The 24,034-nt window shown below is 36.9% G+C and overlaps 1 protein-coding gene across 2 annotated transcripts; it reads right to left on the bottom strand.

The window, feature by feature from the left end:
• Positions 1-652: 652 nt before the first annotated feature.
• On the bottom strand, positions 653-19,540 carry MS4A13 (membrane spanning 4-domains A13). Of its 2 annotated transcripts, none has more exons than XM_032879053.1 (7): positions 19,516-19,540; positions 17,178-17,296; positions 14,664-14,804; positions 11,329-11,385; positions 10,283-10,402; positions 5,561-5,656; positions 653-1,010 (listed from the first exon to the last, which is right to left on the bottom strand). In XM_032879053.1, the coding sequence occupies exons 2-7, from the start codon at positions 17,229-17,231 to the stop codon at positions 948-950; spliced, it is 531 nt and encodes a 176-aa protein (XP_032734944.1). In that variant the 5' UTR covers positions 17,232-17,296; positions 19,516-19,540; the 3' UTR covers positions 653-947. The 2 variants fall into 2 exon arrangements, with proteins under 2 accessions (XP_032734944.1, XP_032734945.1); XM_032879054.1 differs by having other exon boundaries at positions 17,178-17,293.
• Between the last annotated feature and the right edge of the window lie 4,494 nt (positions 19,541-24,034).

Below are 24,034 nucleotides of genomic sequence, written 5' to 3'. Positions count from 1 at the left end.
AGACGTAAGTTAACCACTGAAATTCTTAGACCCATGAAATTTTTTGTAGTATTAGATAACAACTGATGAAACCAATTGAGAGACAAGGCAGAAAATTAAAAAAAAAAAAAAAAAAAAAAACCCAGCAGCACATTTAAAAGATATGGATGAACTCAGTGGTATGATTAATATTGCTGAGCAAGGCTCTCTGGCACTCTGTTTCCTATTAGACGAGAGGTGGAATCTGAATTCAGAACAGGTTTTTGGGAAATTCTCATTATGGAAAAGCCACTCGTTTGCTTTGAAAGACAATTGAACAGATGGTACAAGCAATGGTAAGAAGTAATAAGCAAGGGAAATGAAAGGGAAGGAAGACAGTAGAGACTTTCAGAGCAGAAAGGAACTTTAATGAGGAGAGGAGTAGTCAAAGAAGAACAATGAAAGGATTATGAGTTGGATGACTTTCGATTTGTACTTTGTTCAGGTAGAGGCTAGTTCAGGTAGAAGAACTCATTCTGAAATGTACTCTTCACTTGTAGGGGCATAAATTATTTAAAGTTTTCCTGGGAATTACACAGTATTGTGCTCCAAGTCTTTACTGCCTGTACTCTAGAGACGTTTTGCTTGTCCTCTAGAGACAATCACAAATCTTTTTTAATGGTCTTTTGCAAAAGCTCTATTAGGGAGAGTTGACAGATTTAGAGTTACACAGAGTTGACAGGTACAGAGTACTTAGAAAATAAATTTCTCCTTGTAATAATATATTTAAGTAGGGAAAAGCTTTCTACTTGGAGCCTACAAAAATATGTGCAGAGAAATTTCTTGAATACCAAGAAGAAAAATCCAGCTTGTTTGTATTTTCCTTTGCACAAAATCTGTGGGCTTTGTAGCAGCCTTGTTATGCAGAGATATAATTAGGGCCCATGTCAGGTATGAGCACCAGGAGAAATCTCACATTTCTAAGGTTTTTAAAAAGTGCTCTCAGCTTCCTCTGAAACAGCTGTGAGAGTATCTTCATCATGATGATGACTCTGAAAAAAAAATTAACTTCTTATAAATCTTATCATTCTTCCTAAGATCATACATGTAACAAATACTCAATTTTTTAAAAAAATAAATGGTACTGATGTTTACAGAATAAAATGTTAAAGTGCCATGTGTCCTCTTTGTGTCCCAAGTGTACTTCAAACTACTCCCTTAATTCCTACTAGACATTTGAAACGTTTTTTTTTTGTTTTTTTTTTTTTTTTAAGTAGGCTCCACACCCAGTGTGGAGCCCAGCATGGGGCTTGAACTCAAAACCCTGTGATCAACCTGACCTTAAATCAACAGTTGGATGCTCAACCAACTGAGCCACACAGGGACCCCAGACACTTGTGACTTTTTGGTATACTTCCAAACTACAACAAGAACAAAAAATTCTTCTTGAACATGAACAGATGCCAGCACCCCAAAAGTTACCCTGTCATGATATTTCCCAGTTATTACCCATTTCTTCCTTCCAAAAGTAACTTTTTTTTTTTAACTTTTAGGTAATTAATCTTTTCTTTTCTTTCCAGTTTCACTAGCTTGCATCCCTCTGTAAACATTGTAGCTGAGCATTAGTTTTGCCTGGTTTCAAACGTCATCTGAATGGAATTAAAAAGTACACATTCTTTGGGTCTGTCTATACTTAACATTATGTATGTGAGAATCATCCTTATTGTAAGTACAGGTATAGTTCATTCTAATTACTATGCAGAATTTAACAGAGTTATATACTTCAATATACTCACCATTCACTCATTTGCAGCGTTTCCACTTTGGGACTATTATGAATACTATTGGTATTTTCCTGGAAGTGTATCTTAATACATATGCATACACATTTCTTTTGAGTATATGCTAAAAACTAAAATTACTTATAAGGTATGCACATCTTAACTTTCCATAAAAATGCCCCAAAAGTTTTTGAAGTTGTTGTAATAATTTAAATTCCATGTAGGAGTGAGAGATTTCTTTTATCCATCAGCATTATCATCAGTTAGAATTGTATTTTGAAACTTAATCATTCTGTTAGGAAATGAATATCTCAGTGTGGTTTTATTTTAGTATTATTGAAATGGCTGGATTTATGCCTAATCCCTTGCTTTTAAATTCCTATAGGTCTTGTGTCTTTTATGTTTCTCCTTTGCCTATTATTACTTTCTAGATATTATCTTAATTTCTTTGTTATCTTATTATACTTTTTGAGTGTTCTTAGTTTTTAGTTCTTAGTCTAGGAATTAGAATGTGCATCTTAATTTATCACAGACTGCTTCAGGTGCCTGCTACTTTAATTCCAGTAAAATATAGAAACTTAATTCTCATGTAGCTCAATCCTTCCACCTTCCTTTGTGCTATTACTGTCATGTATAGTACACCTAGATGTTATGTACTCAACAATACAGTGCTGTAATTTTTAATTTTATAAACTTATTTCTTAAAATTTCAGAGGAAAAAGGGAACAATATATATCTATAGAACAAGGGTTGGCAAACTCTGGAATATGGACCCAATTGAGTCCACTAACTGTTTTGTAAAGTTCAATTGAAACAAAGCCATATCTATTCATTTATATATTGTCTATGGCTGTTTTCAAGCTATAAGGTAGAGCTGAGTAGTTGTGACAGATGGAATTAAGGTTGGTAATAACATGACTTTAAAATAAGGAGTTAATTTTGGATTATCTGGGTGGACCCAATGCAATTTATGCAATTGTTTTTTCAATCAGCTAAGAGAAGCACAAAAGGTATATTTATATATTTTTTATAGTCATCTGCAATAATTACCTTTAATGATGTTATTTCTTCATGTATTTTTGAGTTCTATCAGATACCACTTCTTTTCAGACTAAAAAACTTCCTTTAGTGTTCTCCTAGCCATGCATTCTCTGTCTGCTCATCTGTGTATGTCTTTATTTGCCCTCCATGTTTGAATGGTTAAAAGATACAGAATTCATGCTTGACTGTTTTCCTCCAACACTTTGATGTGCCATGTCATTGCCTTCAGGTCTCTGTTATTGTTGATGAGAAGTCATCTGTTAATCTTACTGTGGTTCTATTGTATAAGAAATCATTCTTCTCCTGCTGCTTTTAAGATTTTCCCTCTTTCTTAGTTCAGTTTGGTTCTCAGGTGTCTAGGAGTGAGTATCTTTGTGCTTATTCTAATTGGAAGTTATTGAGTTTCTTACTTATGCAGAATATTTTTCATCAAATTTAGGAAAATTTTGGCCATTATTTCTTCAAGTATTTTTCCTGTTCCCTCATTTTCTGGGATTCTCATTATGCATATGTTGGTGTATTGGGTGGTATCCCAAAGATCTCTGAGGTGTTATTAATTCTTCTTCTTTTTATTTCCTGATCTTCAGATTGGATGATCTGTATCATTCTATCATGTTTACTAATTTTGTCTTCTGTCAGCACAAATCTGCTACTCAGCCCCTCTGGTGGGTTTTTCATTTCAGTAGCTGTATTTCTAAAGTGGATTTCCATTTGGTTCTTTTTAATAATTAGTATCTCTTTTATTTATATTAATACTTATTAAAAATTAATAGCTTTATTGAGGTATAACTGTTATACAAATAACTATGTATTAAATGGGTGTAATTAAACAAATTTAAACATATATGAACACTATGATACCATCACCAGAATCAAGGTAATAGACATTCATACTCTTGAGGAATCATTATTTTTAATGTTAATTAACATGTTAATTTTTTAACACTTTTTTCTTTAGTTCTTTGAAGTCTTTGTGAAGCCCAACATTTGTCATTCTCTTCCCCCCCAAAACTGTAGCTACTGTTTTTTTAAGTGTGTATGTTACCATTTCCTGTTCTTTGCATGTCATTATTTTTGTTGTTGAAAAATGGATATTTTAGATAAGATATTGTAGAGACTCTGGATTCTGATTCTCTTATCTTTCCCCCAAAGTGGTTGTTATAACTGCCTTTTGTGACTTGCCTATACTAATTTTGTGGAGCCTGTGTCCCTTGCAGTGTGTGGCCTTTGATATATTTACTTATGTTTTTCATTTTTTTAAATTCATGGTTTTTGTTTTTGTTTTAAAGATTTTATTTATTTATTTTACAGAGATCACAAATAGAGAGGCAGGCAGAGAGAGAGGAGGAAGCAGTCTGAGCAGAGAGCCCAATGCGGGGCTCAATCCCAGGACCCTGGGACCATGACCAGAGCCGAAGACAGAGGCTTTAACCCACTGAGCCACCCAGGTGCCCTGATGTTTTTGTTTTTAAGACGCGTTTAGTGGGGTTCTCCCCTGGTCAGCTTAAGTAGGCACCAATGACTAGTCAGAGGTTGTGCTTAAACACTATGTAAAGGGCTTTACCGTGTCCCCCTAAAGTTCATATGTTAAAGTCCTAACTCCCAGTGCCTCAGAATTTGACTCTATTTGGAGATCGAGTCTTTATAAAACAGTAATGAAGTCATAATAAAATCATTAGGGTGAACTTTAATCCAATCCAAATATTTACTAGTCTTACATGTAAACATCATTGATTATAATTTATACACACATAGATAGATATATATTTACTTGTTAATTGTCCTTTTCCTCTACTGAAAAGAAAACTTCCTGATGGCAGGGATGTTGTCTTGTTAATGATTGCATCCTTAGTGCCTATTACAATGCCTAGGAAATAGTAGGCCCTCCATAAATATTTGTGAAAGAATGAATGTGTAGATATCTAGTTTCTTTTTTCTTTTTCTTGAGAGAGAAAGAGAGAGCATAGCATGCAAGAGAGAGGTGGAGAGTAGCAGAGAAAGAGAGACAGAATCTTAAGCAGGCTCCACATGTAGTGCAGAGCCCTATGCAGGCTTCCATCTCATGACCCTGAGACCATGACCTGATTGGAAATCAAAAGTTGCCTTAACCAATTGAGCTACCCAGGCACCCTGATATCTAGTTTTATTTAAAGCTTGTATAAAATAATCATTCTCATAAACTTTTGTGGTACTGTGAATTATTATAGCATTTAGGGATGTTATCAAACTTGTCATTACACTTCTAGGAATCAACTACCTACAGAAATACTAGTCTTACATGTAAAGATCATTGTTTATAATAAAAAAATAAAAAATAAAATAAAAAAAGCCAAAGATGCAGCAAGAAAAAAAGTCAAAATAAATATTAAGGAAAAATATGATGCAACTAAAAGGCATTGTTTTGTTTCATAATGAAAAGATGTTTATGATAGTTGGGAAAAATCATGTGACAAACAACATGAATATGATTACACAATTAGTAAACAAGAAAACTGTGTATAGTGTGTCTGTGTGTGTGTTTGTGTCTTTTTGTTTAGATTTGGATGTGTGGGTATGATGAGGACTACAGTAAGAGGGACAATAATTTTTACTCTATAATTTTACTTTATAATTTCATGTATTATTTTTGTAACTTTATAAACAATAAAAATAACAGAAATAAAGGAAATATTGTGACATATTCCATTTTCATGAATTTTAACATATTGTATCATCTCCTTATAGAGTGTATGTGCTAGAAATCAGCAACTCTTGACTTGCCAGAGTAGATAAACACTTACCAAATCAAGACAGCCAAAGATTGAGTAAGTTAATGCAATAGAAAATTCCAAGGGGTAAGATATCAGTAAAATCCGTGAAACTTCCCTTCCAAGTTTCTGAAACCAGAAAATAGGGAGAAATCTTGCATTATTATCTTTAATAAGTGTAAATATGTTCACAGAACAGCTCCTACTATGAGTGTCAAGGAAAATAGGAAAAATAAATAAGCTGCTTAGACCATTCGACTTCCCTAGTCATCTCTACTACTTTGCCTTCCACTCCACTTTTCCTAACCTTAATTCCCCCTGCTCATTATCTTCAGCTTCCACTGGTGATCTTCGTCACTCAGCATTCTTGTCTCACTTCTTATAACTCCTCATTCTCATTATTCTCTTCATGACAGAGTCTCTAGCTGTTGGGGTTAATGTAGAGCATGAAATCATCCCTAATACCTGGCTTACTAAAATGTAACACAGAGGCCGCTGGGAGCAAGGGAAGGTTTTGGAGAGGGGTGTAGGACTTTGGAATGCCGAGGCCTGTGCGACCACTCTGCCACTGGAATGCTGTGGGAGTTGCCTTTCCGGAATCTTAGCCCAAACAACCTTCCTGTGACCTAAAAGATGTATGCACTGTCCTCTAGGCTATGTTTAGTAGGACTTGGAGAACACACAGGTTAGCATATACTATCTTTCCCATAAACAGATCCTCCTAGTTCCAGTAAAACCCCTTGTCACACATTACATGCTTGAGAAACAGTGACAAAGATTTGTGATTATCCTGAAGCACCAATAAAGCTGGGAGCAAAGAAGCACAAAGGGTCTTTGTCTCTGAGCGCTGACCCCCTTGCCTCGTCTCTTTCATGGCAAAGTCTGGAGTAATCTTTCAACTGTCTGCAGAGGGATTGCTGGCCATCCCTGACATCTATCCAAGCTCTTAGGTCTGTAAGATTTGACTCTCTGTCTCCAGTGATAAGATGGCTATTAAGAGATTTTATCAAGCAATTCTCATGTATTAAAACAACTGTTATTAATTACAGACTTACTTAAATTTGTATGTGTGGTGATAAAAATCTTACATAGAAATTGCTGTAGCATGATGTGGAAGGATGAGTAAATCCTCAAACAACAACATCTCACTTGAAAATAAAGAGTGACTATGATTTTGCTGGAATAATAAAGCAGATCCCTTCTACTGCAATCAGAAAGATATTTTCAACTACATATCAGGATGAATGATATTGGTTCCAATCCTGAAAATAAATGTAGTTTTTGTGCTGGCTGTAGAAAGACAAGAATGATTCAGACCTGGAAATAATAACATTACAATCTCTCTCCTTCAATTCTTTCTCTTCCTCCTTCTGTTTTTGTTGGGTTTATTTAATATCTTTTATGCAAGAAACTATTAGGTGGTAGGGAGTATATGGTAAGAATGAGATGACAAAAAATTCCTGCTTTCTCAAAGTTTATATTCAAGTAGAAAAGACAGAAAGATAATATAAAATAACATATAATAAGGTCAAATATGTCAGAATGGATAAAAACTTGTTCAGGAATTTTAGGGGCAGGAAGTTTGCCCTAAGCCATTCGTATCCAGGAAGTCTTCATAAAAGGCAAGACATTACAAATAAGAGTAAGACCAAGAAACAAAGGAGAGAAGCAACATTCTAGGCAGCTTTAAATTCTCATTTACTAGTTTTTTTGTGACTTGTTCTAGAAAAAATGTAATAGCATACATTAAAAGTGTGATAAAATAATTAATGGAGACAAAAAGTAGAAAAATAATAAAGCTAAAATAAGTATCACATGACCAATGTTTGATAATGTGAGGGGAAAAATGCATGGAAGAATGAACATGTTTTAAGAAAATGATAAAGCGAGTTTAACTCAGGTAACTCAGTATAACTCAGGTATAGGGAGTGTATGATAATAACAGGAAGATAAAGAAAATACTATAGAGGGTTTGAAATATCAAGTTACCTTATCAGAATTATGATTTAATTTTGTTGGCAGAAACACAATAATAGTAGCATTTTAGCTGGGAAGTACTGGTGACCTCTTTGTTGCCAAGACTGTAAAAAGTCATTTTGTCCACATTCCTTAACTTGTATATGTTAGGGTTATTCTTAAATTCTGCCCCTGTAAATAGCAAGAGAGCTGCCAGCGAAGTTCAAACAGGCAAACCACGGACAGAATGACTGAGTTAAGCCTTTGAGTGCAGCAGAAGTCAGTAAGTGCCCCTGTTCTTGCTTAAGTCGATTTGGGTTGTATTTCCTATCAATTATAACGAAGAGAGCCCTAGTTAATAAAAATTAAAGTAAATAATAAACAGTAATTGGTATTTGGGAAGATAGTGGAGAGAGAAGGGTGAAGGATTACATCAAGGTTTTCAGCTTTAGAGGCTGAAATAAGGGAGTTTTGCAGCATAGTACTTTTGAGAGGCAAATATTTTGTTTTATATCTGTTGAATTTGAGATGGTGACAACAGAAGCATATCAAAGTGGAAACATCAAGCTGGCGCTATATGCAAACAATGAATCATGGAACACTACATCAAAAACTAATGATGTACTGTATGGTGACTAAGATAACATAATAAAAAAATTAAAAAAAGAAAATGAAGCAGCAATTGAAAAAATAAAAAATAAAAGAGTAACAGGCCTGGAGTCTGGTAGATAAACAGTTTAATAGGTATGTGTTAGCACTTTCTCTATTGACACAGAAAGAAGGAACAAGGGCGCCTGGGTGGCTCAGATAGTTAAGCATCTGCCTTCTGCTCAGGTCATGATCCCAGGGTCCTGGAATCAAGCCCTGCATCAGGCTCCCTGCTCTTTGGGGAGCCTGCTTCTCCCTCTGCCTCTGCCTCTCTGTGTGTGTCTCTCTCTCTGTCTCTCATGAATAAATAAATAGAACTAAAAAAAAAAAAAGAAACTAAGGAACAGGGAAGTTAAGAAACTTGTCCACAGGGTCACTGACAGTGAGTACTGAAGACAGTGTTTAGATAAAGTCAGGCTGGTTCTGGATTTAGATTATCAACTATTTTGTTATAAGAGAAGTATGTTTCAGAGACATGCACTTTTTGGGATAGCTGAACCTACCTGGGCACACTGATAACTTGATGAGTTTATGGGTTTAGCCAAACAGCTCGTTTTTATTAGAAAAGCTGTCATGTGGCAAATCTTGTAAAAGGTTGGTGCCTTAGTAAATGCAGGAATAGTATTCTGTAATGCCTCTAAGAGAAGATTGTGGGTTAGAGATGTAGGTCTAATATATAAGTTCATTCATGTAATTGATCACTGCAAACAAAAATGAAACTTGTGCATTTGGGAGACTATGAAAATGATCATTAATATTGAGTTCAGATAAATACAGTCTACAATGGTTTGTAATGGTGTTTACAAAAGGTGAGTCCTGGAAATTATGTCATTATTATCTTAAACTGATGATTATAAGCTTGTGAATAAGAGTGGTCAACTAAATAATTTGATATAATCCTTCACTTAATAACCTAATTATTCCTCCTTATCTCTGCCACCAGAATTAAAACTGAAGATTCCCAGAATGAATTTCTAGGGAAAATGGAGAGTTTCTTAAAATGTATAGGGAAAATCTGATGCATACTTATTTAAATCAATCATTACACACAGTCCATTTGGGGGTACTATTGTATCTTCTCTCATCCTTTCATTGTTCTCTAGGTTTTTGTTTTTCATGCTTGGATTCCCTCCACTGATGGTCCCTTTATAATACAGTGCAGGTATAGAGAGAGGAAAGTTGAGATAGGGGAAGCAGGAAGATTATGCCTCATCTACAATGAGTCTTCTCATTAGAATTATTTTTGAATTGGAACTTACAAGTTGCTATTTTTTGTTTTGTTATTCAATAATAAAGAGGAGCTCTACTCTAATATATTCTCATTTGAAAGTCTTTTGCAGCACTAATATTCTATAATTCTGAATTTAAAGCGAACACAATTGAAATACAGTTATTTCTCTGGTACAAAGTATGTGATTGGATATTTAATTAAATCGAAACAAGACAGATTCACACACATTTAACATTTGACTACATAAAGCAAAATTCATGTGAGACACAAAAACAAGCTCTGTCTGGGTGGCTCAGCTGGTAACATCTGACTCTTGACTTTGGCTCCGGTCACGATCTTAGGGTCTCAGGATAGAGCCCCACCTTGGGCTCCACACTTAGCAGGGAGTCTGCTTGAGGACCCTCTCTCTCCCTCTCCCCCCACTTGTGTGCTCTCTCTCTTTCTAAAATAAATAAATAAATAAATAAATAAATAAATCTCAAAAAAAATTGGCTGTGTATGAAAAGCTCTGTGTTAAACCAGAAATGACCAGGTGTCTACAATTCTAAATGTATGCATCAGTTGCAGAATTATTTTGTTGATTTTGGGAATGGTTTTAAGGTCTAGGATATGCTTTTATTTCATTAAGAGACTCATCAGTGACCCTATGCCTAATGCATATACACTTATCACTGAAGCCTTCACATTATCTACTTGCTTTATTTTAATTGGGTAGTCAGGAAATCAAACATTCTATTAATATTTACCAAAAAATCTTGTTAGAATTACTTTGGAATTGAAACTTTCAATCAAGAGCTTACTACTTAAAACAAAAAATTTCTTAAAGACTAATAAAAGCCTTATTTTACTTCCAAAGGCTTTAAAACCTTGGAAGAGAATTGTTCAAATTTAAGATGTTCCTAAAGAATTGGGTCACTTACTGCTTGTCCATAATTCCTATAGGACACGGAATTAAAAGAAGACAACTCAATTGCTGTTAGAATTGATGCAATAACTGCAACAATTATGCAGAAGATGTTCATGATAAAAGCAAATGTAATCTGAAAAGAAGATACATGGTAAGCTTGTTATATTCTGAATAAACACTTAGGTTAAACAGTTTGTATTGCCGAAAAAAAAATCATTTCGTCAGAACTCTGATCTAGTTTCTGAAGCTTTAGAGGTCTGGAATGCTTGCCACTAGGATAAAATATTTTCCTCGTTTACATGAAACCCAACTAATCTGGAAGGAACGGTGAATTATCACATCAATAAGTATCAATCTTCCATTTGGGCTAAAAAGTGTTGTATTTTACAATCTTCTGAGTCATTTGGAAGAAAGATTGTTAAGATAGGATTTGAACAAAAGGAGATCCACCATAAAATAGAAAAAGAAACAAAAATAAAGATGGAAAATGACTACTTATAGAAATAAGCCAAAGAAGATTCAGTGATCTTTAATCTAGGATTTTCATTCTCTAGGGGAATCCATCAGTATCTTTGGATATGTTTTTATCTGTATAATTGTGAGATCAGACTCACTGATTTCTTAACTCTAAGAGTCTAAGATATTTTTCTTTCCAGTATTTTACCTATACCATGGATGGATCTTCTGGACAGATCCTCTATTTTAATATAAGATATAATACTGTTCTCAAACCCAATAAGAAAATGAAGTTTTATAGTAATATTATATCTATATATAAAGGCTTTATTAGGTTCTATTAAATTCTGTCTACTAGTAAAGTTTATACAATATTAAAATAAGGTAGAATACCAAACCAAAAAACCCTATATTAAATTTAGAACATTTACATAATGATTCTAATATAGAAAGTTTGTCTACATTAAGTTATGTGTTCCTAGCTTTTCACTTAATTCTTTATTTTACAAGTAAGGTAAATTCCTTCATTGTTCAGATACTCACTAAAATCTACTTAGTTTTGTGACAAGTGATTTCTAGGATAACCGAAGCATCTTCACTTACCACGCCTTGAGTCTGATGCCTTACTGCTCTTATTATGGAGACTCCTGTAATGATAAACTGCATATAAAAACATATTTATAAATATTCATTGATAATGCTCATCAACTTAAGATGTATTTTTAACAACCCCTCTTCCACGTCTGTTATTTTTAGAATACTAAGAGTAACAAGATATAAAGAAGTTTCAGTAGAAGGGGTCAGGACAAGTTTCCATCATATAGTCATGAACTGAAAGCTAATAGCCGTGTCACTAATCACAGAAACATAAGGGACAGTGGGCAGAATTCAGGTTGTGGTATAACCCAAAGATGACTTAAAGAGTCCCGAATCAGGAGCCAAGTTTGCTTATATCTTTGCCTGCTTTCTGAACTCATCTGATTATCATTTCAAATGCTATCCTTCCTAATAATCCTTCCACTGATTGCAATTACTGTATGCATATCCAAATGTGAAAAGTGGTTCATGAGTCTATTCCAAATTGTGTTTGTACAAATTATATCTCTTGAGACTGTGGCCATTACTAAGTAACAACTGTAACTCATGTTTTTGTATTTTTTTTAAGAGTTTCCATTATTTCATACCAGGTTACTTTGATTATTTCCCATAAGTGTAAAGTTATACCATATTGTTTGGAGGTGAGCTGCATAATTCCTTTGGAACATTCCTTTTGTCCTATCCATTTTAGTTAATTTCACAAAGATCTAAATCAAAGAATAATCTGTGGAAATACAGCATTCATGCTATACCATTTATAGGGAGACCAAATCTTAAAGCTTACTAACTCCTCCAGGATAAATTAGTGTGTACTAATTTACACACACAGCACTTCATTCTGTAATAAAAGCTGAGATTTCTAAGGAGGTACACAGTGAGAGGAAGAGCTAGTATGAGTTGAATTACAAACTAGAGTGCTCTGTAGCTAGATTAGCAAACCATGTGCCTCACAAAATGCCTTTCAAAGTTTATGAGAGTTTTCCACTGGATTTAATTTAACTGAAATTTTAGATAATTTATTCTAGGAGCTACACACGTTATTTTTATAACATGTGCAATTAAACACTGAGGGACATGAATCATTTATCTGGATTTTGTCTGCAAATTCACTATTGTTTTCTAAAGCAATGCTTTGACCCTTGTGAGCCAATGTACAAAGAAAGAGGAACTCCTAGAGGCCACTGCTTTCTCTGGAGCCCTCTCAAGTGGTGGCCATTTTCTCTTACAGCCCTTATACCACTGTTTCTAACTGTGGGTAAGTGGTCTCCTTGCTCCTTATTACTTCCAATGCTTGCCTCTCCCCCAGCTTTGAATCAAATGTCATCAGATTCTATCACCCACTATCTAGCCTGGTTGAAGTTGATTTGGTCACTCTAGTCTTGGTGATTTTAATTCCTGTCTTACTCTCTAACACTTCTTAGACCTTGGTGTGTGTGTGTGTGTGTGTGTGTGTGTGTGTGTGTGTGTGATCCTTCTAACACCTTGGTCTTACAGTTCTTTGAATTTCTCTTCTCTAATCCTCAGCCCCCATCTTATCTCGGTCGCTCACTCCCATATTCATTCTCTTGTGTTTGTTTCTGCCAATAAGTATGTCATCTTCTAAATTTCAATTCCGAGTATCCCACTAGGACTACTAGTTTCTATCTTTCTACATCAGGTTCCGTAGTATCCCAACTTTAACAATCCTTTGAACCCATCTGCATCTATGATCAAGCCCCTCACTTCCGTTATATTCTCTCCTTCACCAGTTTAAATTCCATGGTTAACTATTACACTCACTTATATACACTTTCAACTCCTTTGCACATTCTTGTTTGATCACAGATGCACGGTTAAACCCAAATTCTGATTAAATGCAGTTTTCCTTCTCACTGAATGCCTGAACCCATGCAGCCAAATGGGACCTGAGAAAGACACACAACCATTTGACCCACATCTCACTACACATACCCTGTTCCTAAAGCTTAAGTGAGCTCTTTATCTTAGTGGAAGTCAGACTACTTTTCTACAGTGCATATGCTCTCTTTTTCTAGATGACTATTTTAAACCCTCCCTTCAAACAACCAGTTCATTATCCAATTCTCATTCTCAGCCCATGATCTGGCTTCCTAATTCACGGAGATATGTGAAGCCATAGGAAGAGAAGTTCCACAAGCTCCCAATATCCCATCTACCTACCTATCAAAATTTGTCCTTTCTCTTTGCTCCTCTACCTTTCTATCCTGTTACCCACCTTGGCACTATTTACATTAAAGATGGATAATTCTTTCTTATGAGGGTTATCTTGTACTTTGTGGGATATTTATGCATGTCCTTGGCTTCTGCCTACTAGATGCCCACCCCTGCTGTGAAAACCAAAAATGTCTCCAGACATCACCAAATGTCCTCTAAGGGGTAAAATCACCTCTAGTTGAGATCCACTGCTAGACATGAACTGTCCATGAACCCAAGTATTTGTGTATTAAAAAACATCATCTCTTGACTACCCCAGTGCAGGATTCTATTAATCCCTCCTTTTCTCCGTTTATTTCATATTGATTTTCGCTCTTCTGGTTCAGTCCCCTCATAAAAGACTTACTTTTGATACTTCCAACTTATGGAAACAAATAAGAAACCTTGTCTTGACCCAAACTTCCTCCCTCTACTACCTCATTTCTCAATGCCACATTACATCAGAGTCCTTCAAGGACTTTTATTTGCTGTCTCTATAGTTCTTCTCCTTCCATTATTTCTTAAACCAACTCCAGTCAGGTTTTGCCTCACCATTCTACTGAAACTACTTGTCAAGTTTATGGCTGGGTTCCACATTGCTAACTCCAATGGTCAATTCTCAGCCTTATTTGGCAAAATAACAGAATTTAATATAGTTTATCTTTCCCTATTTGTTTGCTCAGCTTTGAGGATGCCATACTCTTCAACTATTCCTACTACCTTATGGCTGTCTAGAAACCACAGAAGAATGCAAGTAATGACAAATTTAGAAAATGTGTGAATATAGACTCGTTGTGTGAAGAAGGTAAAGACCCTAAATATGAAAATTAACCATGCTAATGGATATTATGGTTAAGATTCTTTGTCTTTCACATATATAAAGTCAATCCAACCTATGGTTGTCATTGTGTATTCCTTCGTGTATCCACATCTCTTGTAATAACCCTGGTAAGTTAAAGGTACTAAGGAAACATGTGTTGAAAAAGGAATTTGATTTTGAATAAATTACCAACATGAGATTTACTTACATAATTCTCCTGAAATCTCTGTTTAAAAGCTGTTCCCTATCTTCCACTAGTGGCATGAATAGTATTTACTGAATGATTAAATCATAAATATATTCTACTCACAATAACTCCCCATAAAGAACATCCTGCTTTGTAAGTTATAGGTTCATACGTCCCAAAGACTCCTCTAATTTGTCCCATATACAAAATCAATAGGAAATACCACATGAAAACATGAAATATGCCAATCATAATCTGGACAGCCTGTGAGAAGAAAATGATATTAGTACCAAAACCATGTAATTTATAACATAGCTCCAATAAATGTTAACTGTAAGAAATATTCAATACTTTATGAAAGATAAAAGTTAAATAGGAATGCACTTACCATGTATTTTCTGGACTGGTTAGACCCAAAAAGCAAGCCCTAACCAGGAAGTACTGAGGTTTACCAAATAGGAATCAGCCATTCTTGGAGCATCATACTGTTCAATAATAATTCTAGTCAATTCTCCCATAAAAAAGTTGACAATCTCTTACTACTGCTATCCTTTCTACCTATCAAGCAATGGCATGAGAAGAGAATACTGAACGTATCTGGGGGAAAATATGGTTACTACTCTATTTGGATGCAGGAAGCCATTTATCCAATATGTTCTTGTATATTAGTAATTATAAGGTTGAAACACTTTTTGCATCTTTTAAAGGTTTACCTTTGCCTCCAAGGCATACTTGTTATGTATCTTTATCACAAGCATGCTTGGGTGAGGTACAATCCAACACAGAGATACAAAGAATATCCAGTGTAGACTTGCTTATACCAGGTCTTCCTATTGGATAGGGGAAAGTTTGGTGGAGGGGAGAATTATTACTCAACTTTAATTTTTAAGAAGATAACTATAATCCAAAAAAATATGTGCCAGTAAATTTATTTCTCAATTTATATGTGAACTGATATTTCATGTACTGAGTCACATTTTTAATTACGCTTTAAAAATTTCAGAGGATTGGGCACCTAGCTGGCTCAGTCAGTGAAACATGTGATGCCTAATCTCAGGGTCATGAGTTCAAGCCCCATGTTGGTTGTGGAGCCTACTTAATTAAAACAAATAAAAGTAAAAATTTCGGAGGTAATATTATTTTTACTTGAATATAAACTTTAACAGGAAGCTATTTAATGCTTTAATAGTTCCAGCTCCTTATAAAGCAAGTAGTCTAAAAATACATAAATGCAATCAGCTAATATTAAAGATACATTTTAGAGAATTCTCTTTATAGAAAGACCATTGTTACTTTTTCAGTAACAATCTTGCCCATTTTTATACATTTAGATTTTAGATTTCCTCTGCACTGAATTTGAAAAAGTGGCATTATCTTCAGAGATTCTTTGGATTTGATTGGCAGAATATCTTTACTAGATAGATAAATCCTTGAGAGACTGAATTTAGTTATCTCACTGTTGTCACCAACCTCTACAAGCGGGAACCCAGTAAATATCTCTTGAATAAGCACATCAGAATGAAGGACATTAATTCCATTTGACTTTCCCAACTCTTAAGTGAAGTTGAAAAGTAGTGTCTCCCTTTATAATTGGGGCTGTCCTATATAATACTATGAAATATCCTAGTAGCCATATTAGAAAGCAAAGCTGCTAGTATGTGGAGAAGAACAAGATGGATTTTCTTATTTAAAAATTGTTCTTAACCTAGAGCCAACAAATGGCATTTCAGGAGGTCATAGGCCTCTTCCCCACACACAAAAATATGAATGCAAAGGATTACAATATGTGTATGAAGCTGGGGAGAAGATTCAGAGCTTCCTTCCTATGTCAGAAAGGGTCTGTGACTCCCAAGAGATTAAGAACCTCAGCTGAACAGTCAGATGGGAGACAATCTACACAGCGGCCAAGTTCAAAGGAAAAGTTCACATCCAGTAGAAAAGTTCTTTCTCTTTCAGATGGGAAAGAGCATGATCTTCATAATTCCTTGGTGTTACTAAGAGATAGCTAAGCTCTCTGTTTATAATTGAAGAGACAAATTAATAATCATTCTATCACATAGAAATCAGTACAGTAATAGAAAGAGATCAACAAGAGATCCCTCTTCCAGTTAAAAAAAACAACACGTCTTTTTCTTTTATTCCTTTTTGGGATTTCTCTAGCACCCTATGTATATTGGTTTAGTCAGTATGCTTATATATAAGCACATATTTGTGTATGAAGAGACATGAGATCAGTCAAAATTTGTAGGAGACAATCAGTATTAAAAAAATTTTGGGGGGGTGAGGGGAAGTGGGAGATACAGGGAGATTTCAGTTATGGAATGAACAAGTTACAGAAATAAAAGGTACAGCAGAGGGAATACAGTCAATGATCTTGTTACAGCATCGTATGGTGACAAATGGTAGCTACCTCTGCTGGTGGTGAGCAGAGCATAATGTATAGCGAGGTTGAATCACAATGTTGTATACCTGAAACTGATGTAACATTGTGTGTCAACTATATTCAAAAACAATTTCTTAAACCCATTTTTACCCTTTGACTTAACCAAATATGCCCCTTCTCAGATTCAAGAATAATCCTTAGTAAATTGAAGTAGTACATATTCCTGAATTTAGTCAAACTGAAGTCTTACTTACCCCTAGAGTAAGACTATCTGCTGCAGAGAGTTTTGAACATACACATCGAGCCATACTACCAGCATTTCCTCTAGATGATTATGCTTCTAATCTTTGGTGAAATTTTTATTAACAAACTTCTACAAAACAATACAAAACACATATACACACATTGCTCAGAAGAAAATACTTAAGTTTGATTTTTTTCCCACTGTTTTACAACCACCTCCCACACTCTGAAGCAATTGTTTTCTTCTTTTTGTGCCTAACTTTGTAGAGGCATCAGCTGGCATCTACCTGTTCTGAATAATGGCCTCCATAAGTGAAAAGCCTCTCCTTACAACTAAAAAGTATAGGCATATTTCAGTTATTTTCTCTGAGTAGTAAGCAGTGGCCCTGGATGATAAAATATATAGAACACTTAGGAAACAATGTTAGAGAATTTTCAGTAAAGCTTTTAACAACTTATTTGCAATTCATAATGAGTTCAATGCAATTCATAATGCCATGTTTGTGTTTCAAAACCAAGTTCTTATACTTAAATTCATCATGGGCTCATGATTTTTTTTCTCTGTCACATACTTGCTATCTAGTTCTTTATATGAAAGAACTTTTTCTACCATCAGACAACTTACCAAAGTTGCTTCCACAATCCTCAAGATTCTCCTAGGAGTTCTTTTGTTGTTATTGTTTCCTTTTTTCCCCACTAAAGGCTTCTTCTGGGAGTTCTTTCATTATTGTTTTTTCCCCTCTCGCCCTCCCTTTTTCTGCATTTCTCCCTGGTGTTCAGAAAACCTGGCTAATAACTGTATCCTTTGTGGATCTGACATTACATTGTTCTACATCTTCTAACATGTCACACTTAGGTGAATAACATGAATCATGCCACTTAGGTGATAATGTAATGGATGATCTTAAACCCTGAATCTTGGTCCTTTTGAGAGACAGGTTTGAGTAAATGAACTCTCATTCCCTGTACCCTTAAAATCTCATGATTTGATTATTTTAATGTGTCTTTGGTTTCTAAAATTGATTTTCTGAATGTCTCTTAATTCTATAAACTACAGAGACAGAAAAAAGCTAGGTAAGACTATAAGAGCTATTGACAGTAGAGAAAACAATATGTTAAGTACAACAACTTAAGTATAAATAATAAGTTTCATATATTAAACGGCACCTTTGAGAAATACCAAAGAAAGTGTAGGGGCCTAAAGGCAACCAAGATTAATCATTCTGTCGTGCTCAAATAAAAGGCACAGAATTACAGAATTTATATATAAAGTAATGAGGAAGTCCTATCTAGATTGCTAGTGTCATTTTGAGAAAAAAAGGAAAATAATAAAAAATAATTAGTCCTTTTCTTTATGTATAAAAATTCTCACAGCTGATAGTGGAAGCACCAGGAGTAGAATATTTAGCATCCTATAGTCTCTCTCCTTCAGGCCCCCACCAAAACCAACCCAGGTGAAGTATTCATTGACATACCATGAAAAAAGAGATCGTGTGTGTGTTTAAAAATCTTTAGCTTAAATGTTGGAAGAAAATAAGAAATCTACAGTATTGTTTCTGGAATAAAGGACAGTTAGAATTTTTTAGAAAAACATTCTATAGTCAGTTACTCTAGAACCCAATGAAGTATCTCATTTTTGTTAAAAAAAAAGATAAAAAATAGAAATTAATGATTTGTTTCTATCCTCTGGTGCTTTCATCACTAATCAAAAAGCAGCTGCAGAACAAGCCCCTAGTCCTCATTCCCAACCCTATCCTCATTCCTTACGCTTGCCTTAAGACAGAGAAATTCTGAAACAGTCCCCGAGAGCTCATGTCTAGAAGCCACTTCTCCATCTTTAGCAGGGATGCAACTCCTGTCTTCAGAATAAGGTTCAAACTCTTCAGCAGGGCCCATAAAGCCCTTCATGAGCTGTTCCCTGCCCACTTTCTCGGCCTCATCCCAGGCCCTTCCCGGGGTTTCTGCCCTAATAGCTCCAACAGCACCCTTCTTGGGGAAGCCTCCTCTCCCCCAGAGTCTATTAGTACTCCTCTCCTTGCTCCCCTACACTCCATCACAGTGTTGTCTACCTAACTCTGAATGATCAGGTCTGGGTCCCAAGGCAGTGTCACCTCCTGGGACCCAAGGAATTCATTTCCGTATGTCCAGGGCTAGTCCTGGGCTGCGACTGACGGACTCACACTTGGTGAAGTGGACTGGACTGGGCGCACAGCGGGTGGTTGATGCCCAGCGTCTGCACAAGGATGGATGGGGCAGAAGAGGGAACGTAGGGGGGCCCGAATTCTGTCTCTGCGACCCTTTTCGGCTTTTAACACTTAAGAAATACCGAAAGCAAAGCGACATCATTACCCTTCATTGTACTTGTTCAAGGTCCTAAGGATCGAGTTATGCCCTTTCAGGTCCAGGTCCAGGTCCAGGCTCAGGCTCAGGGGGCGGAGTCCCCGCGCTGGATGGTCCTCTCGCCCAGGAGACCTCCTCCGGCACCCCGTCCAGGTCCTTCTGCCAGTGCCCAGGCCCGGATCAAGAGGCAGATCTCCAGGGTAGTGTCCTCAGGGCCAGGTCACCAGACACTGCCTGGCAAGCATCACTGAAGGTTCAAGGAGCCCAGGACCCAGCAGGCCCTCAGGCTCCTCAGGCCACGCGGGCCTCCAACGGCAGGCAGCAGCTGAGGCACTGTCTTCGTGCGCCTGCGCACCCCACGCCCGATACGTGGTGGGGGGGGGGCGTGTGCGCAGACTCACTAGGGCTTTTCGGACCACGTGGTCAGACTCACGTGAGAACTACCACTTGGCGTCTAGAAAAATGGCTTCTTCAAGTGCCCGTTTGTGATGTTGGCCCTTCTGGTGCATTCGCCAGGGTCACTGATGAAAAGTCGGTCCTTCACCTTCTCTGTCCTCAGAGGAAAACTGTAGTGCAGTTGCCTTTTAGGAGGTGTAAATATTGAAAAAGGTATCTGAGTCCATGACTATACTCTGCCCTTTTTGTTTTTTAAACGTAAGGAGCCAAAGAAGGAAATGAATGAAGAGACTAGTTGGCAAGACATCAGAATGACTTTTCCTCCACCTGCTGAGGTGAGTCAGCGTTTCAGGTTAGACCTGGTATCAGTTTTCTATTTGATGTGCAGAGTCCCTAAAACAACGTGTGTGAAAAGATGTGTAAAGAAGTAGCGGTAGCAGCGGGCAGATACAGAAGGGTCCGATGTCGTCGATGAGGGGTTTGAGCAAACATTGATTCAAACTGAGAATGGTTGGGAGCAGCTCATGAGCAGGCTCTAGGGGAAAGGTTTCTTTCTAGAAGATGTGGAAGCAAAGCAAGGAAATTATAGTTTAGACAGCTGCCTTTCTTGAGCGCTGTGGTTGGTTGTTCTTAATTTTCTCGGGCTGGGGTACATTGATTCTGGCTTTGGTTTCAGTTTGCTCATGTAGGCTCTCAAGGCCTTAGAGCCACTCTGGTCTAATGGCCTCCTTGTGTAGCTGCTTTCACACATTGGCTTATCTTATTTAAACTGCACCATTGTTAATACTTGAACTGGTGAAAATACGGACCCTTGGGGAGGTTAGGGATCTTGTTCATAGTCACACGGCTTATAAATGTGCAAGTTGGGGTTCTGATTCCAGCAGTCTAGCTCCAGAACCTGTACCCCTTTGCTTTCTTTGGCCTCCTTCAGGAAGAGCTGTGCTGTATGACCGTCGCAGAATTGTGTAAGGAATACTGCTGGTGAAATTACGAGGCCTGGGCATGGTTCTCAGCACTAGTTCTGGCTGTGTGCACTCCATCATACTACTCTTGGACTTTTGTTTTCTCTTCTGACTTACAGTGTAAGTCCTTGATGCTCCTGAAAATACTTATGCAACAGGATGCATTGGAGTCGGGGGCTCTGATGCACACGCCTTCAAGAATTCCTCAAGTTGCTTCATCTTCTCAGCTAAGGCACGATGTTTCTGGGGCCAGAATGCCAGGCTCAGGGGCACATGTTCACCCAATTTTGCAGTCATTAAGCTTTTGATTGCCAGTACATCCATTTCAAAGACAGTCCTCTCAAATAAATGAATTGCCATCTGTATTACACAGCTACTAACAAAACAACTAGAGAAAAAATGGGCCACTCCACCTCCAAAGTTTCCCTTTTAGAAAGTTCTCTGTGGTTAACATAGATAACTAATCACTTGAATTAGTGATTTCCCTTCCTGTGCCCTAATTCCTGCTCTTAGGTCTTAAATTCACCCATAAAGAGCGAACCCAAGAAACTGTAGGTACACTACCTTCAACCTTAATAAAGGCGGAACCCCGGGTTTGTACTTTCTCTCTGTTCCTCTCCCTTGCTACAGGACTTACTTGTGAGTAGTAAGTCTTGTCCTTCTAAGTTTCCTGATGGTTAACAGTAAGAACCACAAGGGTCAGTCCAGCCACATCACTTGTTCCATAGGAGGCACATCTCTGGGGGCCACTATGAGTTGTAGGGCTCAGGTGAGGGCCTTAAGACACTCAGGTCAATAGCATCACTATCAGTAGGCTGAGACCAACAGAACTAGACATTGCAGCTAGCATTCTCTGACTATATGAAGCGATATTTGGCCAAAAAGTCTGTACCAGATTATAAGTGTTGCTAAGTTCTTAGGTGAGTGGCAGGTATTGTGAAAACAAAGTCAAATTGCGAGTGAGGTTTAAACTGGGTAGGGTCCATGAGTGGAGAAAGAGATTGGTGGAACCTACTGAGGACAGGTGAGCCAGCTGGTAGAACGGAGTAAAGGGATATGTCCATTTTTATTTTATTATTATTTATTATTATTTTTAAAGATTTTACTTATTTGAGAGAGAAATATTTATATTTCTTGAGTGAAGTCTTTGTACTCAAACCCAGCATTTATTACTTGTAAATAATAAGTACCTGCTGGTGGAGAGGGGCAAAGGACAAGGGAGAAGCAAACATCCTCCTGAGCCAGGTACCCATAGTCACGGTCATCATGGGGCAAGGGATATTCAGTTTTTGAGTGAAGTCAGGGAACTGAGGAGTGGAGTAGAGGTGGGTTTGGGGAGAAGAGTGAACATTGCAAAAATATAAATTGCCTTGTCCAGAAGAAGGAAGTCGGGAGAGAGGAAGGCTTTGTTTGTTTTATTTGGAAAATGAAGGGAGAATGGCAAAAATTAGCCAGTTTTAAGAAAATGCTGATGTCCAAGTCCTCTCCATCCTGTGGGAATTAAGACACACTGGCAATGTGGCCACATTTGTCTGGCTTGCCCCTGATCTGCTCAAGTACCCCTTGGTTCCCTGCAAATCCCCACTTCCAGAGTATTTCTGGGTGTCCCTGGAATTTTCACATTGTTCTGTATCACAGCAGCCACTTTCCGTCTGCATCTTTGTTTTCCCAGGCCATGCAGCTGCCTTTTTCAAGAAGGCTGCTTTGCCCTAGGTGCTGTCCCCCAATGCTTCCCAAGCTCCAAGGCCCTGGGGGTCCAGCAGCCTTGTATTTTCTTCACTCCTCCTCACAGAGCAGGATCCTCATCATAATCCATGTGCAAATGAGAATGCCCCTTTCTCCATGGGGATCAAGCCTGGTTTGACCAGGCACGGAACTAGACTCCATGTTCTGCTCTTTCGGTTTGAGCTTTGGATACTTGAACTCAAAGCTTCCTGCAGGATCTTTCCCTGATTCAGATCACTCCTACAAATAGAGGCTTGGATACCCTTGGCACCTCCCTCCCAGTCACCCAAATTTAGGATGAGTTTGGCCAGCATCTGCTCCATGGGACAAGGGGACAGTTGTGACTGATTTTTAAAGGGATTTAACAAATGCAAAATATACTCTGGAAAAAACTTTCAGAAAAGTGTAGGCCAGGCATGAATCAATGATATGTCTGTATCTATGATGTGTTTGTAGATTCTGGAAAGATAACTCTGAACCCATGTACTTCATGAGATCTTGACCTAACTCTTAGAATTTAGAGTTGGTTGATGGTCTGGAGCCCTGGAAATCTAATAATAACCCGTGTTTTTCTGAAGAAGGAAGACACTAAATACAGGATGCGCTTGGGTTTTCAGTTATATTTCTTGAGTGAGGAGTTGGTACTCAAACCCAACATTTATTACTTTTATGTGAAAAAAACTTATGTATACTGCATTAAGATAAAGCCTGCTCTATCCTGTTTTATATTACTCTAATTAAAAAGTATGTAAAACCTTAATTTTAGGTAATGGCTTAGCACAGTGTTTGGTCATGAAGTAGTAATATATTTTTTTGAGCAAATGAATGAATAAATGAGTAAGTTTTTAGATAATCCAGAATGAAAATCCATAAAGCCTTCAATAATTTAGGATCAGTATTTTAAGTAATTTAGTATTAGTATTAGTAATAAACACATGACTTCTGTGCTGGAGTGTAGTATTTCTACTCTAGTCACTTTCTTAGGTCTTAGGTCACAAGTGCATTTTTAGAAAGCTTAGAAGATTTAACTTAAAATGAAAGTCTAATTTTATTTTTCACAGGAAGTCTAACACTTAGATGACATAAGTATCCAAGGAATGGAATTTTTGTTTTTCTCAAGCACACAGAACAGTGCCCTGTAGAGTAGGCACTAAATTAATTTTGATTAGTCAATGAATGAATACTTTCCCCAGTTTCATAAAAACATGATTACATTGTTTGAAATGAATCTACTACATAAGAATATTATGCTTACAGCATAGTTAAAATTGTAAAGGTAGGCAGTCTTGTTTTTTACAGTGTAAGAAGCCTCAACTTAAAATATAATCTTGGGTGGTTGAAACCCAAATCTATTAGCATCTTTTAACTCTCTAGCCGAAAGAGGTGTTGGGGGAAAATCGATTGACACTCTAGATATTGAGTTAAGGGACTCTCAGGTGAGATTA

This window comes from Lontra canadensis, unplaced genomic scaffold (assembly GCF_010015895.1).
Source record: "Lontra canadensis isolate GAN:19392208 unplaced genomic scaffold, GSC_riverotter_1.0 scaffold66, whole genome shotgun sequence".
In the NCBI taxonomy this organism is placed as follows: Eukaryota; Metazoa; Chordata; class Mammalia; order Carnivora; family Mustelidae; genus Lontra; species Lontra canadensis.
This window is presented reverse-complemented; position numbering and strand designations above follow the sequence as displayed.

Bases quoted from the DNA above. Each gene is read 5' to 3' on its own strand.
- MS4A13 (XM_032879053.1), bottom strand. From the start codon at position 17,231: ATGGCTCGATGTGTATGTTCAAAACTCTCTGCAGCAGATAGTCTTACT. The intron at 10,403-11,328 runs GTAAGTGAAGAT...TCTTCTTTTCAG, and splicing joins GGCATCAGACTCAAGGCGTG to ATTACATTTGCTTTTATCAT. The intron at 1,011-5,560 runs GTAAGTGTTTAT...TTTTTTTTTCAG, and splicing joins TCTTTGGCTGTCTTGATTTG to AGTCATCATCATGATGAAGA.